The 23,862-nt window shown below is 50.0% G+C and overlaps 7 protein-coding genes across 7 annotated transcripts; 4 read left to right on the forward strand and 3 right to left on the reverse strand.

The window, feature by feature from the left end:
- Positions 1-1,369: 1,369 nt before the first annotated feature.
- On the forward strand, positions 1,370-3,208 carry MIND_00430100 (uncharacterized protein; the record flags this gene model as incomplete). Its single annotated transcript, XM_037361116.1, has 9 exons — positions 1,370-1,380; positions 1,426-1,563; positions 1,608-1,725; positions 1,777-1,799; positions 1,853-1,936; positions 1,989-2,318; positions 2,382-2,588; positions 2,639-3,133; positions 3,190-3,208. The coding sequence occupies 9 exons, from the start codon at positions 1,370-1,372 to the stop codon at positions 3,206-3,208; spliced, it is 1,425 nt and encodes a 474-aa protein (XP_037221408.1).
- Positions 3,209-3,793: 585 nt separating this feature from the next.
- On the forward strand, positions 3,794-5,219 carry MIND_00430200 (Protein kinase domain-containing protein; the record flags this gene model as incomplete). The annotated part of the gene is made up of 6 exons (XM_037361117.1): positions 3,794-3,855; positions 3,905-4,073; positions 4,124-4,399; positions 4,446-4,483; positions 4,531-4,849; positions 4,902-5,219. 6 exons carry the CDS (start codon positions 3,794-3,796, stop codon positions 5,217-5,219), a joined length of 1,182 nt encoding a protein of 393 aa, XP_037221409.1.
- Positions 5,220-5,894: 675 nt separating this feature from the next.
- On the forward strand, positions 5,895-6,967 carry MIND_00430300 (Porphobilinogen deaminase; the record flags this gene model as incomplete). The annotated part of the gene is made up of 2 exons (XM_037361118.1): positions 5,895-6,398; positions 6,446-6,967. The coding sequence occupies exons 1-2, from the start codon at positions 5,910-5,912 to the stop codon at positions 6,965-6,967; spliced, it is 1,011 nt and encodes a 336-aa protein (XP_037221410.1). The 5' UTR covers positions 5,895-5,909.
- A 577-nt stretch (positions 6,968-7,544) lies between these two features.
- On the forward strand, positions 7,545-8,410 carry MIND_00430400 (UBIQUITIN-CONJUGAT-2 domain-containing protein; the record flags this gene model as incomplete). The annotated part of the gene is made up of 9 exons (XM_037361119.1): positions 7,545-7,614; positions 7,662-7,738; positions 7,787-7,891; positions 7,942-7,962; positions 8,013-8,105; positions 8,163-8,173; positions 8,225-8,276; positions 8,327-8,352; positions 8,404-8,410. The coding sequence occupies 9 exons, from the start codon at positions 7,545-7,547 to the stop codon at positions 8,408-8,410; spliced, it is 462 nt and encodes a 153-aa protein (XP_037221411.1).
- Positions 8,411-9,067: 657 nt separating this feature from the next.
- Positions 9,068-11,136, reverse strand: MIND_00430500 (Protein kinase domain-containing protein; the record flags this gene model as incomplete). The annotated part of the gene is made up of 6 exons (XM_037361120.1): positions 9,068-9,479; positions 9,536-9,834; positions 9,894-10,169; positions 10,384-10,692; positions 10,743-11,061; positions 11,111-11,136. 6 exons carry the CDS (start codon positions 11,134-11,136, stop codon positions 9,068-9,070), a joined length of 1,641 nt encoding a protein of 546 aa, XP_037221412.1.
- A 1,511-nt stretch (positions 11,137-12,647) lies between these two features.
- Positions 12,648-12,937, reverse strand: MIND_00430600 (Protein kinase domain-containing protein; the record flags this gene model as incomplete). Its single annotated transcript, XM_037361121.1, has 2 exons — positions 12,648-12,840; positions 12,891-12,937. The coding sequence occupies 2 exons, from the start codon at positions 12,935-12,937 to the stop codon at positions 12,648-12,650; spliced, it is 240 nt and encodes a 79-aa protein (XP_037221413.1).
- Positions 12,938-15,181: 2,244 nt separating this feature from the next.
- On the reverse strand, positions 15,182-15,491 carry MIND_00430700 (Protein kinase domain-containing protein; the record flags this gene model as incomplete). The annotated part of the gene is made up of 2 exons (XM_037361122.1): positions 15,182-15,380; positions 15,430-15,491. 2 exons carry the CDS (start codon positions 15,489-15,491, stop codon positions 15,182-15,184), a joined length of 261 nt encoding a protein of 86 aa, XP_037221414.1.
- Positions 15,492-23,862: the final 8,371 nt, after the last annotated feature.

A 23,862-nucleotide genomic window follows, 5' to 3' on the forward strand; every position in this document is an offset into this window, starting at 1 on the left:
AGACCATATTGAATACATGAGTTCAAATTGTCCCAGACTCCCAGTAGAACTGTTGCTTCGTCTTTCTCTAGTGACAAGATCTAAGAATCTATCTAATCCTTCTGGTGACCGTGACCTGTCAATCACGACACTCAACTGCGACGCTACCAACTACTGATAGCCTAACGAAGAAAATGGTTGTTGGAACGGCTCTCAGGCTTTGGGGTCCCAGTCAAGCCTTTTTGTTATCGGTTAGACCAAAAGCTTGAACAGAATTCGTTCTTTTCGTACGTCACAAAGATATTGTCGACGTGGTTTTGTATTGACTATTGTACAGCGCTGGCAGTGTTCTGTAGTGGTTCACAGCAGTTCGATCGATATATGCTGTTCTCTGGTGCATCTGTTGATTTGCTCTCAGCGCCTCGTGGCATGTACACATTCTCACATCCTCCGAGTCAGGATGGACTCGAGAGCCCACTCAGATCAAATTGCTCTCAGAATTCCTCGACTGGCAGCAGAGGTCGGAAGGAAACTTGCAACGGTGTGCCTAATTTCAATCCTTCATGATCCTGTTTGCCTGAAATCACGACGATGAGGCTTTGCCATCAACTTCCGACGCACACAATACCCCTCCGAGTCAGCCTGTTCACCGTGACTAAACTTGCATTCGTCGCAGATTTCTCACCCGAATGACACAGAAGGTACGGATCCAAGGAAATCATCTTCGTTTCCATTCTTCAACAACTCAGCACCGTTTGGTTTGTATTGACTCTTGCTCGTGTAGACTGCGTTGTCTTACTGGCTCCGAATGGGTTTGATTCACTACGAGGATTGTCTTTCCAGGGCACAAAGGAACGGTCAAATCCAGAAAACTACTTCCTGGACACAGCGACTCCTCATTCGTCGACATCGTCCATTCATATCTTGAAGATGGAAATGGAGAACCTCGTTCCGACATCCTGGCTTCTGGCGTTTGGGAATAAATGCCAAAACCTCTTTCACTCATGTCCAAATTCCTTCTCAAGGATTCCACACTCGTTCTATCCACCATCAATTTCGAGACCCACAGTTGGCGATGGAAGCGTCCCAAAAGTGGTCTAGCCTATGTCCTACAGGATTCCTGTTGAGACATCTGCGGACCACAAAATCGCTATAATGACGGCACTGGCAGGCATGAGGTGCACATAACAAGAGAATCAACATCGCCTCCGATCGTTGCGACTGAATGCAGCCTACCGATTCCCGCGAGCCTCGAGGACCGGTCTTTCTCCGAGCATGACTCCAGTCACAGTGCTCATGAAAAGGCTACTCGGGGAACTCTGTTGGGAGAATTGTTTTTAAGGATGATTCGCAGCACACCTGCCTGCTCATCGTCTCCGCCCTTGCTATCATGTCCAGGAAGTAGGTCCTTTGCGAGCATTCCCTCCTCCGACTGAGAAGAAGCAGGCGATCCAAGTTGGCCGAGAAACAAAAACAATACCAGGCGTTGCGAGAATCAGTCGTCAAATCGATCGACGAATATCGCACGCTGAGGAACGACGACGAATACAAGGGTCGTCCGGATTTCAATGCCACACCAGATCAGTTAGTACTCTCGCCTTTTCTCGTGCACCTATTCATGGTTCAAGATACGCCGCACGGTTGCCCCCTGAACTTAGTGACGACGAGTCGGAGCCTGCTGCAGCACATATTGATACTCTTCGCCGGTTGCAGCAACACCTCGGCGCTGATATCAAATTGGCTATGGTGAGTTTCTCTCATCTGTTATCCGTCATCACTGCTGAAGCATACTTCTAGAGTAGTTCAGAGGAAATCAATTGGTGCGCTAATCAACTATGGGTACATGTCAAGTACAATAACCAGGCGCTCTCAGGAAAACCAGAGAGCCACCCAGACCTGGACTGGATGGGCGCCCCCAAGTTTCAAACAGAATCATACCAGAGGCCGAACGGAGCGCGTAGGTTTTCTTAGTTGTATGTCGATGCACTCGTGACATACTATGTGTACAGGCTGTACAGCATGCAAGCACAAACTGTGGCGACGTCGTCAGGATACACTCCCGTTGCACCGCCATCTCGCACGCAAATGCCGCTCCACCAGTATAGTCCTTCCTATATTCCCGCCCGTGAGAGCCAAGAGCAACCGCCACCCGCACCTGGAAACTTGACTCAGCGGCGGCGCACCCCACCGCCACAGCCCCAAAATCCACAAGTCACAGCTGCCTCTGGGTCGAACCAAGGCGCAAGCTACGTTCCAATCACCATGGACAGGCGTTCTCACCGCATGGATGATTCCACTTCCAGCAGAGACACCTTTGGCAATCTGATCCTGGACCCGTTGTACGTTTTTTTGTGTTGGCTAGGTCGTCTGGCGTCTTGATTTGTCTTCTCATCCGATAACAGCAGAAATCCTAGCGGCCCGCCTTCTATAATGTCTCGGGCATCGTCCGAGTCTGCGAATCACATCCACGTATCATTCAACCAACCAACTTCGAGTTCTGGTGCTCCCTCAGCCCTTCAAGTTGCCCGATCACAATCAGATTCAACCTCCTATGATCCGCGTGAAAGTCGGGGCGGTCCTCACTCAGGAAATGCGCAGGGTGCCAGGCGGTGTGTACTTGTCTCCGAATTTGCCCTGATTTCAAATCTTGGAGGTCCAGCTATCGTCAACCAAACGCTCAAGTGCCGGTTATGAATGCACATCTTAATCAACAACCGTCCTCAAACCCAGTCCCGCTTGGCCAATATGCTCAGCCTGCTAGTCAATATAGTTCCGGTCCAGCATACGCGTCGGCCTCTCTTCCGTACAACGTGCAGCCGCCGCTTCCTGGCCAACCATATCAGCCTGCAATGCCTGGTCAGTCGTTCCCGCCATACCCGCAGGGGCTTGGTCAATCGCTCCCTCCATACACTGGGCCGCCGATTTCCGGTCAACATCCCCAGGTGCCTGGTCAATCGTTCCCGCCATACCCGGGTCAATTCCCGCAGTTTCCTGGGCCACCGGCGCCTGTTTCTGGTCAACCGCCCTCGCCATACCAGACGGTCGTACCTGGTGGGCCGAGTCCAGCGTACTCGACCGTGCAGCCAGGTCAGCCCAACGATTACGGTTATCCCTCCTCTTCCGGCCATGGGTCAGGTCGGCGCCCTCCCCAAAGGCAAGCTGGATTCCCTTTTACGATTGCGTCACCAACTAAAACTATTTCTACCCAAGCTCTAACTACCGTGGTTAAAGAAAGAATCTGCTTGAACGGGAAGATCACCACGTTGCTTATGAATTTTTATTCAAGTTGTTCGTCGATTATGCTTTCACGCTTGCTATTCGTTTCTATCTGATTGAAATACATTCACTACTTTAGTTCCTAAAATTGTCTTCTCAGTGTCTAAGTCATCCAAAAAAAGCTTGTTGGACCGTGTCGCGGTCCGGCCGGCGGTGGTGTGCATAAACACATTCCTCCGAGTGGTACGTCAGGCGGGGTCATTGCGCTCAGGCTCCCCGCCACCAAAAACCTTACAATGTTATCTGGGACGATTAGATCGTGCACCCGCGTGACTCGCCGAGCGACGATGGGTGGGTACTAGTTTCAGTTTACTCAGAATACATTTGGTTCCACATAAAAAAAAGTGACCAAGTCATAATCTGTCATGGGGGTCGTAAGCTCCCCCGATTATATTAAAATGTCAACAAACAAACTGGCCTGATTCAGGCTGAATATTGATCGATCACTTATGTTACGTGAGCGACTCGGAGTCATTTCGACAAGAAGCCCCCACACAAGTATAAGAATCATGTCTGCCCCTCCCAGCCTCAGGCTATCATGCAGTCCGACTCGCAGGATCGAGCTAGAAAGACAATGGATTATTTGAACCGTTATATGAAGTGCATTCAGCTCGTACCAACCCTCTTCTCACTAACCATCGGTAAACAGGACCAGATCTGCTTCAGAACACTTTTGGGTCAATCACCAACGATTCCTCCGTTCGAGGGGCTATGAGCTGCGGCCTAGGTATCACCCTGACTGGGTCCCCTCATGGACGCTACCTGGAGCGACAGTTGGGGATAATGAGGACCAATTCGAGGACTCGTACAAACCACGTGTATCTTTATTCATCTCTCCCCTTACTTGACATTTACCACGATTTTACAGAAGGACAGGGTCATGGATGCCACACGCATTAGCGATGGTCAAAAAGTTGTTCTGAGATGCGTCACAACTTGGAAACCGGAGCTCACCACCTTACTATACCTCAATCTGGATCGTAATCGTCACCCACATAATCGAACTTTCCACCTTCTTGACATCATACCTCTCTGCGACAACGACGACGTCGCTATCATCGTCATGCCCTTTCTTCGACTGTTCCATTCGCCGCCATTTCGACATTTGCGAGAGCCAGTCGACGCAATGCGACAGCTTTTCCAGGCACGTAATCCACTTTTCTACTCAGTTCACTCTTATCTTCATCAAGGGATTGAAGTTTCTGCATTGGCACAATATCACTCATGGGTATGTCTCCCAACTACAATTAATTATCTTCATTGAACACTTTTCAGGGATGCATGTCTATATAACCTAATGATGGATTCGTCCCAAGTAGTCCCTGATGGCTTCCACTTCCTTCGCCCCCAGTACAAGCCCAGCGGGGGGGACCATTATGAATGGCGGGACAGGTGCTACGCTGACCCGCCTGTTGCTTACTACTTCATCGACTTCGGACTTTGTGGGTACCATCCTAATGGCCCACAAACTGCTCAAGCCATCGGTATCTGCGGCCAAGATCGGACAGTCCCAGAACTGTCAAAAACAGTCCCGTATAATCCGTTCAAGGTCGATATTTACCAACTTGGAAATACTTTCGTTGAGCTTAGCGAGGTACTATCTTGCAAATTTACTCGGCTGGGACTACCATTAATCGTTTGGACAGCAATATCCTATTCTTATGACTACCTTTGGTCCTCTACTCCGAGCCATGACACGTCAAGACCCTCAGGCGCGCCCAACGGCAGCTGAGGTTCTGGATCACTTCGAGGAGATCTGTTCTCGCATACCGCCCTCAGAACTCGCAGAAAAAATGCACTACGAGCTCCGTTCAAACGGATATGACAGTGGCGACTCGGTGTCGGACCACGAATTATTCTCAGCCCCTTCCTCCTCGGAGCATCTGCCATATGAAGAAAACGATGGTGTGCAGAGCAACAAGCCTGATGCTGCAAACGATGGATTGAACGAGGCTTCAAGTTGATACGAACTACTTGACCTGCGACGAATGCGGCAACGCTAGCGTAGTTTCTTGGTTGCATATGTATTACAGTACTCTTCTGAATTGTCGGCTTTTTCGATGCCAAAACCACTAGTGACTTATCCATGCCGCTGCTCAATACTCTCAACGATACAGACTGAACTCGAAGGCATCTGACAACCTTGCATCTTCACAGAATGAGAAACTCGAGCTACCATTCAAGTTTTGAAGTGTACTTTTGCTTCGAGTTGCTCTTCCGAAGTCACTGATCTCTAAACGCCCGACATTCAAAGCATTCTTTCAGACCCATTCGCAGGGATCGCCCTCATGGAGGAGTAGGAACGGAAGCCATTGGCTTCCAGTAACAGACTTTTGCTCGACTTGCTCTAATCACACGATTGTAAGGTGGTGATCCTGCGTCAGCTTGAACTGTGGAAGGGAGAGGACGACGAAGATCAATTGATTAACTACTTCAAGTTGGACTCACTACTGGGCAAGCAGTGGGTAAAACTTCGAGCAAAGCTGAGCGTGTCGAAATCGGTACCGCGCTCGTGTGTGTCCACCAACCAGAGGTTCAGGATTGGTTCCATGGTAGACGGCTATCGCGAGCCCGAATCGGCAGCCGGCGGCTACTAGCATCGATATAAATTAGCACTCATCTTTCTGCTCTCACTGCTATTCTGCATTGCTGCCATGGTCTCTAGCCCTCCCCCCCGCACCTTCACGCTTGCCTCGCGGGCCTCGCAGCTGGCTCAAATTCAGACCAACATCACCCGCGCTGCGCTCGAGACAGCGACCGCCGATGCGGCTGTCAGCCAGCCCAAGTTTGCGACCTCGTTTATGAGCACTGCCGGCGACCGCAACCAGACACAAGCGCTATACACGCTAAACAGCGCAGAGGGGAAGGCGTTTTGGACGAAAGATCTTGAAGTTGCGCTGCTGGACAAGTCGGTGGACATGCTTGTCCACTCGTTCAAGGATGTCCCCACAACGTTGCCGGATGGCTGCGTCATTGGCGCGGTGCTGGAGAGGGAGGACCCCGTGGACAGCTTCGTGGTGAAGAAGGGGAAGGAGTGGAAGAGACTGGAGGATCTGGCGGAGGGCAGTGTCGTTGGCACGAGCAGCGTTAGGCGAATCGCGCAACTGAAGAGAAGGTTTCCGGGCCTCAAGTTTATGGATTGCGTGCGTTGTGCTTTATCTATCGCTATCTATTTTTACGTGGCTTCTAGCGAGGCAACCTCAACACACGTCTGTCTAAACTCGACGCTGACGACAGCCCATACGCGGCGCTGATTCTGGCAAAGTCGGGGATGGTGCGAAACGGAATGGGCGACAGACTGACGTCCGATATTCACCCCCCGACGCTCTTTCATGCCGTTTCTCAAGGTGCACTGGCGGTGGAAGTCCGGGCCGATGACGCCGAGGCGCTGGCTCTCTGCAAACTCATCACACACAGGCCAACCCTTCTCCGATGCACGGCAGAACGCGCATGTCTACGCGTGCTTGAGGGTGGTTGCAGCGTGCCTGTGGGAGTGCAAACAGCGTTAACAGAAGACGGAGAGTTGGAGATGACTGCTTGTGTCACTGGTCTCGACGGGAAAGAACACGTCCAACACACGCTCAAACGCAAGGTCGAGAGTGAGCAAGATGCACAGAAGGTCGGGGCCGAGATTGCCAAACTGCTGGTCGACTCTGGTGCGGCGAAAATTCTGCAAACGATCAAGGAAGATAGAGAAAAGCGCACAGCGTAGAACCAAATGTAATTCTTGCGGTACTTATCTATGTAGGGCAAATGTAGAGTCGGATATCACTGCTTACGCATGAAAGTAGTTGTGGATAGTGTTGAAGAGACCAAAAGTCAAGCCTGAAACTTCTGTGGCCCCAAGTTTTACTCAAGGATGGAGCGGCGGTGGGAGTAGATGGGCGTCCATTAAGACAGTCTGAAGGCACAATAATTTAGGAAGATGATCTTGATTTGTTGTGGACTACTGTTTTTTTACATCGACAATGAAATGTATCCGACGGGTCATGTCGCACGAAGAAAGATCATGCGGGTATGGCGCGAGCGGACTGGGTTGGCTAGTCTGCCTCTCCACGAGCGCCTGGGGTTCCGTAGGTAGTTTGTCGAGGACGACAGGTGACTCTAAGGCGGAGAGAACGAAGAAAAATTGTGTGACAGGCGGCTTTTATACGGGCCTGTCAGCTGTCACAGGATGCCGGCACTTCCCGTTACTCTTCTGACGCCGAGTGCTTGTTTCCCTCTCTTCGCCCACACCACCACCCCTTGTTTCTTCCTGCGACCACCTCGCAGCTGAGGGCTCGACACCGATGGCCTCCATATCGTCCCGCCGGCTTCAGAAGGAGCTCACGGAAATCCACATGGAGGGCTGTCCAGTTGGTCTGCCGCTCATCTCTTCATCGCGTGTGCTGTTTACCCCGTTGCAGGCATCACCCTTGTCAAGGCAGACGACTTTGAGACGTGGTGGTTCACCATCGAGGTCATGGGGGAGTCCGTCTATAGGGTGCGTTGTTGTTACAAAGAACAACTCAACCGCTGACGCTGGTGGCAGTCCGAGGTGTACACTTTGCAGTTCCGCTTCGAGCCGAACTACCCCATCTCCGCACCCGCAGTCACCTTTGTTGTGACCGACGGGCGCAAGGCGCCGCTGCATCCTGTGTGTCTCTATCAATTACCGCAATCGTTCTCTTCGCTCAACTCTCTTAGCACGTCTACTCCAACGGCCACGTACGTCCCCTGCAATCTTCTTCCACTCCCAAAACCCTGACACAGGACAGATCTGTGCTTCGATCCTTGGCAATGAGTGGTCCCCGGTTTTGAGCGTTGTCTCGGTGTGCATTACGCTCCAGAGCATGCTGGCCTCCTGCAAGGTGTGTCTCTTCCTTGATGCAATCCTCCCCGATCACAATGGCTAACAATTCCAACAGAAGAAGGAACCGTGAGCGCCCATCCTATCTCTTAATCCTGCGTATATAAATGTGTTTCGCAGCCCGGTCGACAATGACCGGTATGTTCGGACCGCGCCCGACAACCCGAAGAAGGTGCACCACTCCTGTTCTTTTGTCGACCACTATCTGACCTTTGGCATCAGACGCGGTTCGTATACCACGATGACACGTGCGTTCCCTTGTTTCCTTTCATCTGAATGCAGAGTTGACGTGTCTGCAGGGTTTAATGTGGATCCGGCGGTAGAAGAAGAGTCAAATCATGAGATAAGATAAGATAGTCAGTGTATTTTTTGGGTTGATTGTGCTTGTATTCTGCTCAGATTTCAATTACGAACGCGACTATACGCTTTCCGAATGGTCTTAAGCCTCCTTCAGATATTAGTATTCAACAGGTAAAGCTGGTCGCATGTTGGGAGCAAAAAGTCATCAATGGAAACGGAACTATGAATTTTGGGCTTGACTGGTGCTTTTGGCCATCTACAAGTATTATGTGTGCCAGCAAAGTATTTTCTTTGGCCCTACATAGCGATGCAGAGTTGGATTGGGTGATGCCCAACGTCTTAACAAGTCATGAACATTCTTTTGAGGAAATCCACTTAGATTCCTGCTCACGACTGTTCCAAGTGACCCAAGACCTGGCACAATTAACACCTCAACTTCGACCATACCGACGTTTATCATCCATCTCTCGGGTGTACTGTTTCTTCTCTCTCCTCGTGCGCACTGAGGTGTGAATCTCCGCCTTCCTCCTTGCCCATTTTGCCATAAATTCCTCCCGCCGCCACTCGTCCGGCCATCCACATTCTTTATAAAGCGCGAGCAGGGCTTGTCTGCTGTTCGTGGTCCTGGAACACAAAGTTTGAGCCAACTCACTTGGTATGAAATCACTCTACTAGTACCGTGTCCCAGGTCTTGACTTTCACGTATTTAGTGTCAGTGGGGTCGCTTCTATCAGGGTGCAAAATCGGCAGCCGCACCAGTGAGCGGTATGCTCCTATGAGGGCCTGGAAGTACTGCGTCGCGGGGATGCCGGGGACCCTCCGCCAGAGCCGGCGGGTGAAAGAGGGGTCATCTGGCTGGGGACCGTAACGCACGAGCTGGACATTATCAAGTGCATATTTTTCAGGCGCGTCATCTGGCAGGAAAGCGCGCACTAGGCCGAGTCGCGTGTCTAACAACACAAGCCAGCCATGCCGCCACGGGAGCATCAACGGTAGCAGTCCCGGATCAAGGTCAATGCCGTCATCGGCATGGGCTTGGGGATATGGTCGCCGCCCCTCGTTCAGGTCGTGCTCGCTGCAAAGCAGGTGTTCTCAAGAAGGAGCCGTGTTTCTGACCGTGCAACATCCCACCGAACATAGGGCAGCCTTTGCATCAGTTCGACTGCGTTTTCGTCGTAGCCGAGCTCGAGCGCATGTTCTGCATTGACTGGCGGGTCGGTATGCGGTGCATACATGAGTTCTGTTGCCTCCCAGTGTCCCATGTCGACAAGCATTTCATAGAACTCCATGATCAGCCCAACAACCTCTTCAATATCATAGCTCGCAACCAGATGTCGTTCATGTGCCTCCAGCATGGTGATTTTCAGCGGTAATTCTTCTCGTTCCTCTTCCAGGGATGCTGCCTGGTCAGTGGGCCAAACTTGCGGGCCCTGATGATACTGTAACATGTCCTGCAGAATATTCTGCATTTTCCGCGTTGCGCGCTGACTTGCGATCTTGAGCTTGTGTCACTGTCCGAGCCCGAGTCCGATGCAGAGTCGTCGTTTTTCAGCACAGAATGTAGACTCTGGTCATCCTTGCCGATCCCAGACTCAATATCAGAGGATTCCGAGGCAGACAAGATGGCGCTAGTGATGGATTCAGGAGGGGACTCCGAGTCTGGTGTGTACTCTGAGATGCTGTCCTCCCACGGTTCGTCGATCCAGGAGTCTTCCCTCGGAAACACCTTCCCATAGTCGAAGGCTGGTGCTTGTTGTACCCAGGGCTAAGGGACGCTTTGCAGAGCCAACTTTCATGGACAATGTCACAATGCCATTGTCATTCCAAACAACAAGTCCGGTGCCTCCGGTTGATACAACCGAATTCATATTGTACGTTACAAAGAAAACTATTTATAGAACCCACGATAAACAATTCAGTGCACATAACCTGACGAACTAATTTGCAACAAATTCTGGCCCAGAGATATCCTCCCTAACTGGCAGTAACAAATCCTCTGAGCCTTGCGCTGATTTGGTATCCGCATCAGGTGCCGCGTTAATGCCATCGTCGCTTTCATCCGACGAGCTCGCGGAGAATAGCTCGTACTCCGAGACAGATTCGCCACTGTCATAGCCCTCTGTGTCGAGAACATATACCAGCTTTTCCCCGAGTTCCTCTGGGGACAAGTCAGAACAGATTTTCTCGAGCCGATGCACGGCTTCCGACGCAGTTGGCCGCTCGTCTGGATTTGGGTGTGTCATGGCCTCCAAAAGGGAACCAAAGATAGTCGGGATGATGGGATATCTCTGCCCAAGCAATGAAAACAAGTCCAAGTGGACACATGTAGGGCAAATACCTCGCTGAGCTCAACGAAAGTATTGCCAAGTTGGTAGACGTCGACCTTGAACGGGTTGTAGGGCGTCGTGTCAGATAGTTCCGGGGCGGTCCTGTCTTGACCATAAATGCCAATGGATTGAGCGGTTTGTGCACCGTTTGGGTAATATTCAGAAAGCTCAAAATCTATGAAGTAGTAGGCGACTGGTGGGTGCACCAGACATCTGTCGCGCCATTCGTAGTGATCTTCACCCATACGATTTCGGTGTGTGTTGGCGAAATGAGAGCCTTCAGGTACGACCTCGGAAGGGTCCATCATGAGATTCAAGAGGCAGGGGTCGCTGTAAGATATTTAGTCAGTGACAATGCATATTACAAATTTGTACGCACCGATGAGCAATATTATGAGAATGCATGAAGCTCAGGCCCTTGTAACGCATTGTTGAGCGCGGGACGCGTAGGTGGGAGGGAAAAGAGCTGAAAGCGCCGCTTAAGGGTGCTTTTGACCCCCAAAATCACTCTGGAACAGTTCGGACCGGGCCGTGGCCGGCCGGAGGCCCCGAAACACGACATGGGACGTGTATGAGCTCAAAACGCTTGCTGAAGCAAAACGCGAGAGACTGAGATGTCTCAGTATGCATTAAGGGGGTAGATTGAAGCTGATGAGACGAAACAAGCGTCTGAAATCTCAGAGCGAGACATGTGACCGGCAGCCGTGGCCAGGGATTATGTAAGGCTGTGACAGCCCCAGGTATATATTCGCGCTGTATTGTAGCATAGGCCCCAGAATACAACGCGCCCCCCATAGCGGTTCTATTGCTCCCCATAGTGGAAAGTGGAACTGTTGACCCTCAAGAACGCCTACGACGACGACGAACCTCTGATTGTTGAACAAGTGCTGATTTGTTTTGATTTTACAGGTTATTGGAGTTATTGCTTGATGTGAAGACATGAAGATGGGGAGACTATGCTCAGATGCACTTCCCTTTATGGAACGTCGGCCTCTTTGGATGGAGCGACCCATATTGGAGTTGTTTATGCCATTTATGGTGTGGCAACTGATGCTCTTGATGCTAGTTGTTCTTCCCTCAATGATGAAGACAACAAAGGGACCAGGTAATGTATCTATTTTCAGCAACGACATACCAGAGGTGACTGTGACTGTGACCACTACCATTTTGGGTTTTGGTGTTGGTTTTGGGTTGGGATCATTTTGGAGTAGGTTGTTGTTGTGGGGATGTTTGGCCACAAGAGGCATACTTAGTATATCTGTCCTATCCTACATCAACACCTCCTTCCTCTCCACCCAACTCTACAGCAGCACCAACACCAGCATCAACACTAGCACCAGCACCACCACCAGCACTACACTTCCCATCATCAACATCATCACTGTCATCAGTGATCCCATCACACTCACACCACACACACCACCTCAACTTAATCATCATCATCTTGCTCTTATGGGTTGCAGCATGGATATACTTTCCATGGAGCCCCGAACACACAGACCTTGATTTGGGTGTTTTGGTTGTTTTGTGGAGTTGTTTCTGCATTCACCATTGCTCTCATTTCACGTGTTTCAGCATCAGCGCACAGGAAAACAGGAACGGCGGATTCACCTGGAAGAGCTGACACATTGCATCGACCACTTCTCGCAAGGTGTCGAAAAGGCGGCAAGTGAAATAGTCTCAGAAAGGGCATCACAATGATAGCTTCGCTGTCGTCGTCGGGAAGAGGAATGATGTCAAGAAGCGGAAAAGTTTTGTTGTGGGGATGACGGCTCTTGATGTCGTTCAGATATGAGATGATCTTGAGCTCGGGCTTCAGAGTTGCTACCCGTCTGAGGGCAACCTTGGAGTTGTCTGAGATTTGCATAGCATCTAGAACCATAGAGGCAGTCTGCATATAATGAACCCTCGCCACGTTAGCAGACAACACATACCCAAGACATCCCGTAGGAATCCTCAAAATCATAATAGTGTCCATACTTGAAGTTCGATCCTGGAAGGGTCCATGAGGGAGTCCAGTTTGGTTGATATCTTAGTCGAAGTTTGTAGCCTTTCGAGCGAAGGAAAGGCTGGTGATTGACCCAGAATTGTTCGTCCGGTGTTCTTGTTCTATGTATTCATATTCAGCACTGTTTTTTTTACTTGAAGTTGCAACACACTTCATACGTTCATCCAAAGCTTGCATCTTCCTAACAAAATCGTCCATTGGGATGATGATGGTTGTTTGGGTGCAAGTATCGACTCCTATTGGACGAGGGGCTTTTCCATCCCTTTTAGAACAAACAGGGTTCCCATATTGACTAAGGATGGCTTCAATAGTCTTGCTGAGAACAATCCGAGCCATTTCCTGTGGAGACCCCGTCGCCAGAACATTGTGGGCGTTGGCTTGAGATCAGCCTTCTCCTTGCGCATTTGAGCGTGAAGTGGCGTCACTTCGTGCTCCATTGTCCAGAAGTGCGATTCAGCTGTGAAGGTCGACGGTGGTATTGATGGAAGTAGCAGTTGTGCAACATCAGGAACGGGGGCAGATGTAGAAGCAATAGGTACTTCTGGCCAACTCGGGTCGGTGTGATTTCTGAGTTCGCGGTCTCTGCAACATGGTCATTGTCCATCTTGCGCCAGGTCGGGTGCCAGGTCGTGTTGTCTAGCCATTCAGATTTCAGGAGGTCTCTGCATTCGTACTTGTTCGCGAGCTGGAATCATCTTCCGAGATGTGTAAGACGAACAACACAAGAACCCACAAGAACGCACCTCTTCCATCCAACCCATTTCATTGCACTCTTCCAATTTGGAGTAGCACTCCAACTAGCCCATAATCTTCCAGGTACTCCGAGTCCCCACAGTTTTTGCTACTTTTTCCTACAACGTTGCAATTGAGAGCGTACTAGTTCCAAGTGCGAGGGCTTGAGGCAACGTTCAGAAAGGCTTTGTCAGCGGTGCATTGCCCAACTGGCAAGTAATATGTAAATCTACAGCATGTTTTTGGGTTGGTTAGAGATCGACGAATCACAACTGGAACGAACCAAGACTTCGGTTTTTGACTCTTCAAAATGACAATTTTTTTTCGTTCTGTCAAATACCTTTGGCTGGGTCTATAGTTGAGTTGAAAAATGAGAATTGGCAGACTCTAGTAGCTCTCATGCATGGATGTCGATGGTGAGTCTCAAGATCTCATGGCCGACGTCATCACTTCAAGTTGAACTTGAAAATGGTTTTTGGCCCATCGAGAACTTTCAAATCCGATGATTCAGAAGAGTACTGTAATACATACGCAACCAAGAGACTATGCTAGCGTGCCGCCTTCATCGCAGGCCAAGTATTTCGTCTCAACTTGAAGCCTCGTTCAATCTCAGGCTATTGTTTGCAGCATTAGACTTGTTGCTCGGCACACCGACATTTCCTGCGTACGATGAAGACTCTGAGGAGGGAGGAGCTGAGAACGATTCATGGTCCGACACCGAGTTACCACTGTCATATCCGTTTGAACGAAGCTCGTAGTGTATTTTTTTCTGTGAGTTCTGAGGGCGGTATGCGAGAACAGATCTCCTCGAAGTGATCCAGAACCTCAGCGGCCGTTGGGCGTGCCTGAGGGTCCTGACGTGTCATAGCTCAAAGAAGTGGACCAAAAGTAGTCATAAGAATAGGATATCTCTGTCCCAACGATTAATGGGAGTCCCAATCGAATATATGTAGTACCTCGCTAAGCTCCATGAAAGTGTTTCCAAGTTGGTAAATATCGACCTTCAACGGATTGTACAGGACTGTTTTTGACAGTTCTGAGACTGTTCGGTCTTGGCCGCAGATACCGATGGCTTGAGCAGTTTGTGGGCCATTAGGATGGTACCCACAAAGTCCAAAGTCGATGAAATAGTAAGCAACAGGTGGGTCAGCGTAGCACCTGTCCCGCCATTCATAATGGTCCCCCCCCGCTGGGCTTGTACTGGGGGCGAAGGAAGTGGAAGCCATTAGGGACTACTTGGGACGAATCCATCATTAGGTTATATAGACATGCATCCCTGGAAAGCGTTCAATGAAGATAATTAATTATAGTAGTTGGGAGACATGCCCATGAGTGATATTGTGCCAATGCAGAAACTTCAATCCCTTGATGAAGATAATAAGAGTGAACTGAGTAGAAAAAGTGGATCATGTACCTGGAAAAGCTGTCGCATTGCGTCGACTGGCTCTCGCAAATGTCAAAATGGCGGCAAATGGAAGAGTCGAAGAAAGGGCATGACGATGATAGCGACGTTGTCGTTGTCGCAGAGAGGAATAATGTCAAGAAGGTGGAAAGTTCGATTATGTGGGTGACGATTACGATCCAGATTGAGGTATAGTAAGGTGGTGAGCTCCGGTTTCCAAGTCGTGATGCATCTCAGAACAACTTTTTGACCATCGCTAATGCGTGTGGCATCCATGACCTTATCCTTCTGTAAAATCATCGTAAATGTCAAGTAAGGGGAGAGATGAATAAAGATACACGTGGTTTGTACGAGTCCTCGAATTGGTCTTCATTATCCCCAACTGTCGCTCCAGGTAGCGTCCATGAGGGGACCCAGTCAGAGTGATACCTAGGCCGCAGCTCATAGCCCCTCGAACGGAGGAATCGTTGGTGATTGACCCAAAAGTGTTCTGAAGCAGATCTGGTCCTGTTTACCGATGGTTAGTGAGAAGAGGGTTGGTACGAGCTGAATGCACTTCATATAACAGTTCAAATAATCCTTTGTCTTTCTAGCTCGATCCTGCAAGTCGGACTGCATGGTGGTGGAGGATCAGCAATAAGTGAGCCGAGGCCCGAGGGCATGCCATGTTGGATTTTAATCAGTGAAAAACGTGTTTACGCATGAAAAGAATGAAATGCTCTTAGGCCTGCACAACGGAAAGGTTGGACTCGAAGATTGGGACAACTTGTTGACTTTCGCAGGGAGCTCTGTCTGGCTTGAGTCACCTAAGTAACCGTTTATGTAGTGTTCATGTCACAAACAACACCAATTCAGAGGATGCCAGTTGGCCAGTGAAGGCAAGCAAGAAGCACCGTGAAAAGATATCGTAAAGATGATGCAATTCGAAGACTGGGGTACAAGACGAAATCTACTCTACTTATATACACTACTACCATGTGTTTACCATGCCTAATACGAGAGGTAATGACGTCATGCTTTAGCCATGCCTTTACGTGCTGTTTGCCTCATGTTCAACTCCACGCTGTCAATCAACATCAGCATCGACATCTGATGATCCAATCACCATCTTATCGTCCATCTTATCTCCTCCTTGTCTTATCTTATCAACCAGGGCCAAAATAAAAGGTTTAAAAGGCGAAGAAAAAGGGTTTTTGAACCCAGGGTTTGACATTACCCCCCCTTCAAGGTCGACGTCCTCGTCGACAGAGGGCATTAAAGCGCGTTCATCATCCACCCCCCCTTCAGCCTCCACAAAATGGCCAGTCTGATAATTAAAGAGTTTCCGGGATGGATATGGGAGCTTCTCTTGCGTCGGCTTATAACGTTTGACCAGGTAATCCCAATGACCCTGGGCAAGGACAGGCACACTACGGGTCTTGACCACTGGGTTCTTCTGGTTGAACTCGTCTAACAATTCTTGAGAGTTCTCAAGCCTTTGCGCCGTCTCCCATGTATCCTCGCTATGCGGGTATTCCTTCCACTTCACCAGATACTGCCAACCACGACCACGCTTCCGCTTCTTCATAATCTCCTCAACCTCCCACTCCTCGTGATCATCCACAATGTCCGGTGGCGGCCTTTCTTCTCGCCGGTGGGGTGGTGGCTCGTGGTAAGGTGTCAGCTCTGTCTCATTGTAGACTGGATGAGCCTGACTAGAACCTGGCATCTTGAGTTCGTATGCCGAAGGTCCAACCTTTGCCTCCACTTTGAATGGTCCCACACGTCGATCATTGAGCTTCTCGGATGGTCGATTCTGTTGCACTTTTGACCCTTCAACGTACACCTTGTCTCCGACTTTGAACTCAGGTGCTGGTACACGTTTCTGGTCATAGTACTTCTTCATCCGCTCTTGGGCCTTCTTAATTGCCACCGTTGCATCCTCACGCACGCTGCATCTTTTTCGCGAATTCTTCTGCTGCCTCGACCTTAGAGTGATATGGTCCTTCGACGCCTTTCCAGGGATGGTACCCATGATCTAGGAAGAATGGCGAGACCTTGGTCGAAGCATGAGCTTTGTCGTTGTAGGCGAACTCGGCCAACGGTAACCATTCCGACCAGTCTGATTGGTGGTGGTTGACATAGATGCGGAGATAGTGTTCAATCTCTTTGTTCATCCGCTCTGTCTGACCGTCGGTTTGAGGATGGTATGCCGTGCTTGGGGTTCATCTCTGTTCCCAGCAGCTGATTAAGCTCACGCATGAAGTCGGATACATAGCGGGGGTCTCGGTCTGAGATTATCTTCCGAGGAACCCTGTGATATCGCACAATCCGATCGCGTGTCAAGCGTGCGATTCCCTCGCTGTTGATCTTGATGCTCACGGGCTCGATATGGATCCGTTTGGTAAACAAGTCGACCCAGACTTGGATAGCTGTAAAGCCATTACTTTCTGGTAGTGGGCCGATCAAGTCCATTGACACTGTCTCCCATGGTCCATTGGGGACACTATGGGGTTTCAGGAATCCATGAGTTCGTTGTCTCCATCGAGTCCGTTGGCATGCATCACAGGTTCGGATATACTCTTTGATTTGGTTACCCATTCTGGGCCACCAATATTTACGTTCAATGAGTTCCTGGGTCCGATATTCTCCTGGATGTCCAACAAGCGGGGTATCATGATGCAAGCGAATGATCCGTTCACGAAGAGTATCATCTCGAGGCACATAGATCTTATCTCGGTAAAGGATCAGGTCGCCATCTTTTCGCCAATCAGGCAGCGACTTTTCAAGGGCCAATTTGACGCTGGTATCTAATCTTCTAGTCGTTTTGATCTGACTAAGAAGATCATCTTCTGGTCCCTCGAAGTGTACTTGAGTCGCCCTGAATAATTCTGGCTTTAGGAGAATGACGTCCTTGTTATCGTCCTTTCCTTGATCATGATCAGCCCGTCGAGATAGCAGGTCAGCCTTCCGATTAAGCGCTCCGGGCCGATGGTGCAGTGTGAAGTCATATTGTGACAACTCGGTGACCCATCGGGCTTGTCGGCGATTCAGCTTCTGGGGCTTCTTGAAATATTCGAGGTTTTGATGATCAGTGAAGATCTCAACGTCTCCTTAGCACCCATGAGGATGGCACGATATTCTTCCAGTGCAAACATGATGGCGAGCATTTCTTTGTCATAGATTTCGTAATTTCGCTCTGTCTCCGTCAGGCTATGTGACAAAAACCCAACGGGACGCCATACACCATTCTGTTCTTGACTAAGAATGGCTCCAATTGCACCTTCCGAAGCATCAGCCTCAAGACGGAATTTTCCATCGTCTGTTGGCAGTGCCAGTACTGCATCCTCAGCTATTCGCAACTTCAGTCCATCGAAGGCTTGTTGCTGTTCTGGTCCCCAAGTCCAACCGCCTTTGCCAGTGAGCTTGGTCAAAGGTCGAGCCACTTCGCTGTAGCCTCGAATAAATCGGCGGTAGAAGTTGGTGAACCCTAAGAAAGCTTGCACATGCTTTACTGTTCTGGGCTGCGGCCATTCCATGACACCTTTGATCTTCACAGGATCCATTTTCATTGAGTTGTGCGAGATAATCACTCCCAGATACTCAATCTCAGTGCGTTCAAATTCACACTTTTCGGGTTTGAGATAGAGTTTGTGCTTCTGGAGAACCTCAAGCACCTGGCGAACAATCTTCCGATGTTCCTCCAGTGAATCCGTAAAGATAAGAATATCATCAAGATAGACGACAACGTGTCCTTCATTGATCAGATCACGTAAGATGTCATTCATCATTGTTTGGAATGTTGCCGGCGAATTGGTAAGCCCAAAGAACATGACTAAGGGTTCGAACAGTCCTCGGTTGGTTCGGAAAGCTGCCTTCCACTCGTCTCCCTCCTTGATGCGCACATTATTATAACCCCAGCGAATGTCAAGCTTTGTGAAGTATCGGGCACCTTGGAGCTTATTGACAAGCTCAGAGATCAAGGGCAGAGGATAACGGTTTTTAATTGTCATCTCGTTTAACTTCCGATAATCTTGCACAGGTCGAAGAGAGCCGTCTTTTTTCTTGACAAAGAAGAAGGCGGACGCCATCGGTGACTTTGATGGTTGGATGCGTCCGCTCTTTAGGTTTTCTTCCAGGAAATTGTCGAGCTCTCTTTGTTCATCACGAGACAGAGGATAGATTTTGCAATCTACAGCCTTAGAGTCTGGCTTAAGTTCGATTGCATGATCCCACGGACGACGTTCAGGTAGAGAGTCAAATGATTCTTTAGCGAACACTTTGACAAACTCTCGATACTGATTGGGAATCTTCTCCTCGGTCATTCGTTCTTTGTTTCGACCAGCTTCTTCTGCCATTCGCTGTGCTTGGGTCTCCTTCAGTCGGAGATCAACTGCTGGACCAAAGTCCACGAGCAAGATCGACTCTCCTTCTTCCAGATCAGGGTCAGCTTGGAACTCTTCATCACGAGCATTGCATTCAACAGGGCAGCGAGAAAACTTGATCTTTTGGGAACGCCAGTCAATTTCCGGGTTATGTTTAAGAAGCCAGTCGTATCCAATGAAGACACGGGCTTTACCCAGTCCAGTGACAAGGAAGCGTTGCATTTCCCAATGATCGCCAACACCCATGCGTAGTTCGACATAGTGTGTAATTTTGCCATGAGTATTCTCGGTGCCGTCTGCATTGCGGGCAATAATATGAGAGTCCAGCTCTTTCAACTCAAATCCTTCTGCTTGGGCATATGCTCGGTCAATGCAGGTCGTTGTACAACCATTGTCAAGCAAAGCCTTTATTGCGCGAACCTTGCCAGTCTCGGGAACCATGAGAGTTATTGGGACCAACATCTCATAGCGTTTACGTTCCCGTTGAAAGTCTTTCAGTTCCTGACTAAGACGATCTGGCTTGGCTCTAGCTTGTCGCGCAGCAGCCTCTTGCATCCGGATAGAGTCTCGAACCCTAGTGTGCGCTGGGACTGGAGGTACAGTCACATCAGCTTCCGCCTCCTCACTTCCTCTCTCAGTCTTTGTTGATGCGGTTTTTTCTCCGCAGGCCTTTTGGAACTCAGTCCACCACTCATCTTTCTCAACACGCTTTTGTTCCTTTAAGTTATGAAGACGATTCTGATTTTGCAAAACATGGATACGACGAGAGTTGTAAAGGAATTCATGTATGTCCTTTCGTAAGTCGAGTCCGAGTCGGTACCATAAAAAGAGTCCGTAGCAGGTATATTGGAAGTCGCATTTAATTTACTGAGAGGAGAATAACGTCCATATTTCGAATCAACAATTTCGGATCGCTCCGTCTCCTTGGCCAGGGGAGAGGAGCGCTTTAAAACTCCGCCTCGCGCAACTTCTGGATCAACTGCGTCAACGTGCCGTCGAACTTGTCACCCTCATCAACTTGAGCCATCAAGGCCCTAATGCTGAGTTTTTTCTGAGGGGGGTCCGGGCAGTTGCGACTAATGTGGCCAATTTTGCCACAGTTGAAGCAGCGCAGAGGTTTCCACTTCTGTCGAGCGCGGTCGACGTCCATGGCATCGGGGTCTTTGGCAGGCGCAGCAGCTTGTGGTACTGGGGCACGTGGGGCGGCGGGCGGAGTACGTTGGAACTGGGGAATGAATCCAAACGTCTGTCCGCGGCGGCCCAAACGCAGCCTGTTCCGAGACAAGTTCGCGTCGATCTGCATCAGACGCTCTTTCCATTCCAGATAGGTCTTGGGCAGGGCAGTGCCTCCCACATAGATAGGACCAGTAATCTCCGTATTGACTAACTCCTCAAGAAGCTGGATCAGGAACGCGTCATATGCACAAGGCTTGGCATTGGGACTATAGCCTGCCTGTTCTGCCAGCAGTTCGAATGATTGGAAGAAATCGGTCAGCGACATCTTATTTTGACGAGTAGTCGTCAACTTCAGATGCGCCGCCTGTGCGATGTTCGTGTCCTTGAACGAGAGTTCCAGCTCCGTGATGAGATCATCAAATGTATAGGTGGCGGCAAGCACACCACTCTTAAGGGTTCGCTTTTTCCAGTTGCGCACCCAGTCAGCGCCGTACATGCAGAGGCATCTGCGGATCGAAGGTACGAGACCAAAAACCAAATTCGTTTGTGATCTGTGTCGAGCGCATCAGAGTATGCCGCAATATAGGTTGTGACAGAGTCGTAGAAATTTTCCCAAAGCGATTTCTCGCCAGAGAAGAGAGGAGGGGGGTTCGCAAGTACGACGCGAGACATATTGGTTGGTGGTTGGGGTGCGGATGCGGGTGTGGGTTGTGGTACGGTTATGGAGGTAGGAGCAATGGCAAGAGTAGCTAGGGCGGAGATTGGAGAAGGAGGAAGAGAGTCGAGGTAAAAGTGGTTGAATGGAGAGGGGATAGGGGAGAGAGAGCGGGGTGTAGAATTTCTTGAAGACTCCTCAGAAGGAGCCCCTGACGAGAGGTCAGGGATCAAAGCGCGCGGAGAGCGCCACAGAGGATGGACCGGAGAGTCCGTTGTCGGGGTCCAAGAGACCTGTTGCGTGAGAGGAATCCACCTGGGGCCTTTCACGACACACCCCGCTGGACGAACTAGGGTTCTCCGAAGATTGCCCCTGCGCCTCCTTGTAGCAGCTATGACTCTACGAAAGCACCTGGGTTGGGCCAGACGTCTCTCTTGCAAGTACGGCGCGTGTCCTCTCGAGTGGGTCCCTTGGATTGTCGTCTCCGAGTGTACCTAGCCAAGAAGAAAAGAACCTAGAGCAAAAGGACCTAGAGCAGACGACCTAAAGCAGAAGGGGAGAGGGCGTGGGAAAAGGGTGTGGGAAATTTGGCGATAGTAACGGGGGTAGGGGAGTGGTTTGGGTAGGTGGTAAGAGGTAGGAGGGTACGAGGGTAAGAGGGTAGTCTTCGAATTATGTCACAAACAACACCAATTCAGAGGATGCCAGTTGGCCAGTGAAGGCAAGCAAGAAGCACCGTGAAAAGATATTGTAAAGATGATGCAATTCGAAGACTGGGGTACAAGACGAAATCTACTCTACTTATATACACTACTACCATGTGTTTACCATGCCTAATACGAGAGGTAATGACGTCATGCTTTAGCCATGCCTTTACGTGCTGTTTGCCTCATGTTCAACTCCACGCTGTCAATCAACATCAGCATCGACATCTGATGATCCAATCACCATCTTATCGTCCATCTTATCTCCTCCTTGTCTTATCTTATCAACCAGGGCCAAAATAAAAGGTTTAAAAGGCGAAGAAAAAGGGTTTTTGAACCCAGGGTTTGACAGTTCATATTGAAACCTGTTGAAGCGTTGGTTTCCGGTAAGCAGATGGTTCTCAACGACCTGTCGGCCTCCAGAGAGCATTCTCTAGCACGAATTGGTCACGTCACGCATCCAGAGAGCATTCTCTAGCACGAATTGGTCACGTCACGCATCCTTGGAGTTGTTATGTTATGTTATGTTATGAGAGGGGATAAGGCCGCAAGCGGCAGAGAGCCGAACCGTGACTCTGCTGGACGCATCATGTGATGTGATGCCATCCTAATAAGGATAATCAAACACAGCCACTCCCAATTTGGGGGGGGGCGGCTGGTTTTCATCTTCACATATAGAGCCGAAACTTCGGTTCGGCAATTATGGCCTTAGGTCCCACACGGGAACGGCCCACCCAAACCCCGATTGACAGCGAATTATAACTACTGACAGCTACCTCTACTGTCGATCTGAAGGAAAGAGTGATCCAATAGACCACATCGTGTCGGAACGAATGTAGCTCTCATGAAAGCAGCCGTCCAATAGTTAAGCCTAGTCAGCATACGCCAGACTGGCCGGCCCAAATAGTAGCTGGACCACCGGATAAAACCCACGGTGAAAATCCCCGGTGTCCACCAGTGCGTCTGCTGTCTCTGCTTTCCTATCTTCTGGCAGCTGCCATGCACCTGTAAACTGAAATAAAGTGAAGGCAACTATTCCTTGTCGTTCTCATGAACCCCATCAATGTCGTCCATATATCTATCGTCCAGTGCTGGATTATCCTCGGATACCTGTGTCGGGTTGACATTCCCGAACCATCGCCAGCTGCGCACCACTACAGCTATGAACCTAGCCATAGGCACGACCAGTTCCCAATCAAAAATCAGTCTCTGCATCACGACACGAGCGTTTTCGTTCGGCACAGGCAGCACTAAGTTGTGGTTAAAATCCTCCTCCAACGATTGTTGAAGTTCTTGTCTTGCCGCCAGAGTATCAGCTGTGTTGCACAGCATGAAAACGTGCCATGGCGTCTCTTCAGCTTGTCCACATTTCCGACAAAGACGTTGATTCCAAGGAACCAACGTCGCATCTCGATGAAGGCCTCGGAAACGGAATGAGCCATTTAACAATCGTGTCAGCGCCAACCGGTGGTCTGGAATAGAAACACGGGACAGGTAATGTCGGCGGCAAAGTGGGATCGCTTTAGGTGGTTTATCCTCAGAGGGTTCCAACCGTCCGTGGAGCAAAGGTAGAGAAACTCGAGACAGCACCTGATTCGAAATCCAGCAACGTGATCTCTTGCGCAACTCTGTGATCACCGTATCGCACCAAGCTACACTCAGATGTCGTTGCACCTGAGTTTACGACGGCCACAATATTGGGTCTGCAAAAGATTTACCTAGACCTGTATGAAATGACCTTACAACTGGTATGCGCCAATTGGAAAATACAGACCCTGCCGGCGCCGCGTGCAAGGGTCCTTTCTTGTCTGGATAAATAGCAGCAAGATCCTGTTCAGTTTGCCTTCCCGATGCAGTTCTCTAACACAGTCATGCTCCTTCTCGCGACCTCTACACATGGGGCACTCCTGGAGTGGCATGTGGGCGCGGCATGCACAGGAGAGGTAATCACCACAAGTGGGCGGAACGCCGGGCCGGGCTCTTGCATCACACTCGACCCGCGGCGGACGGCGCGCAGCGTCAAGTACAGCGAAATCGACCGCCTGCAGCTTTTCCGCTCTGGCGGCGGGCATGACACGTGTAAAAACGGC

This window comes from Mycena indigotica (assembly GCF_014461135.1).
Source record: "Mycena indigotica strain 171206Taipei chromosome Unknown Mind.scaff0004, whole genome shotgun sequence".
In the NCBI taxonomy this organism is placed as follows: domain Eukaryota; kingdom Fungi; phylum Basidiomycota; class Agaricomycetes; order Agaricales; family Mycenaceae; genus Mycena; species Mycena indigotica.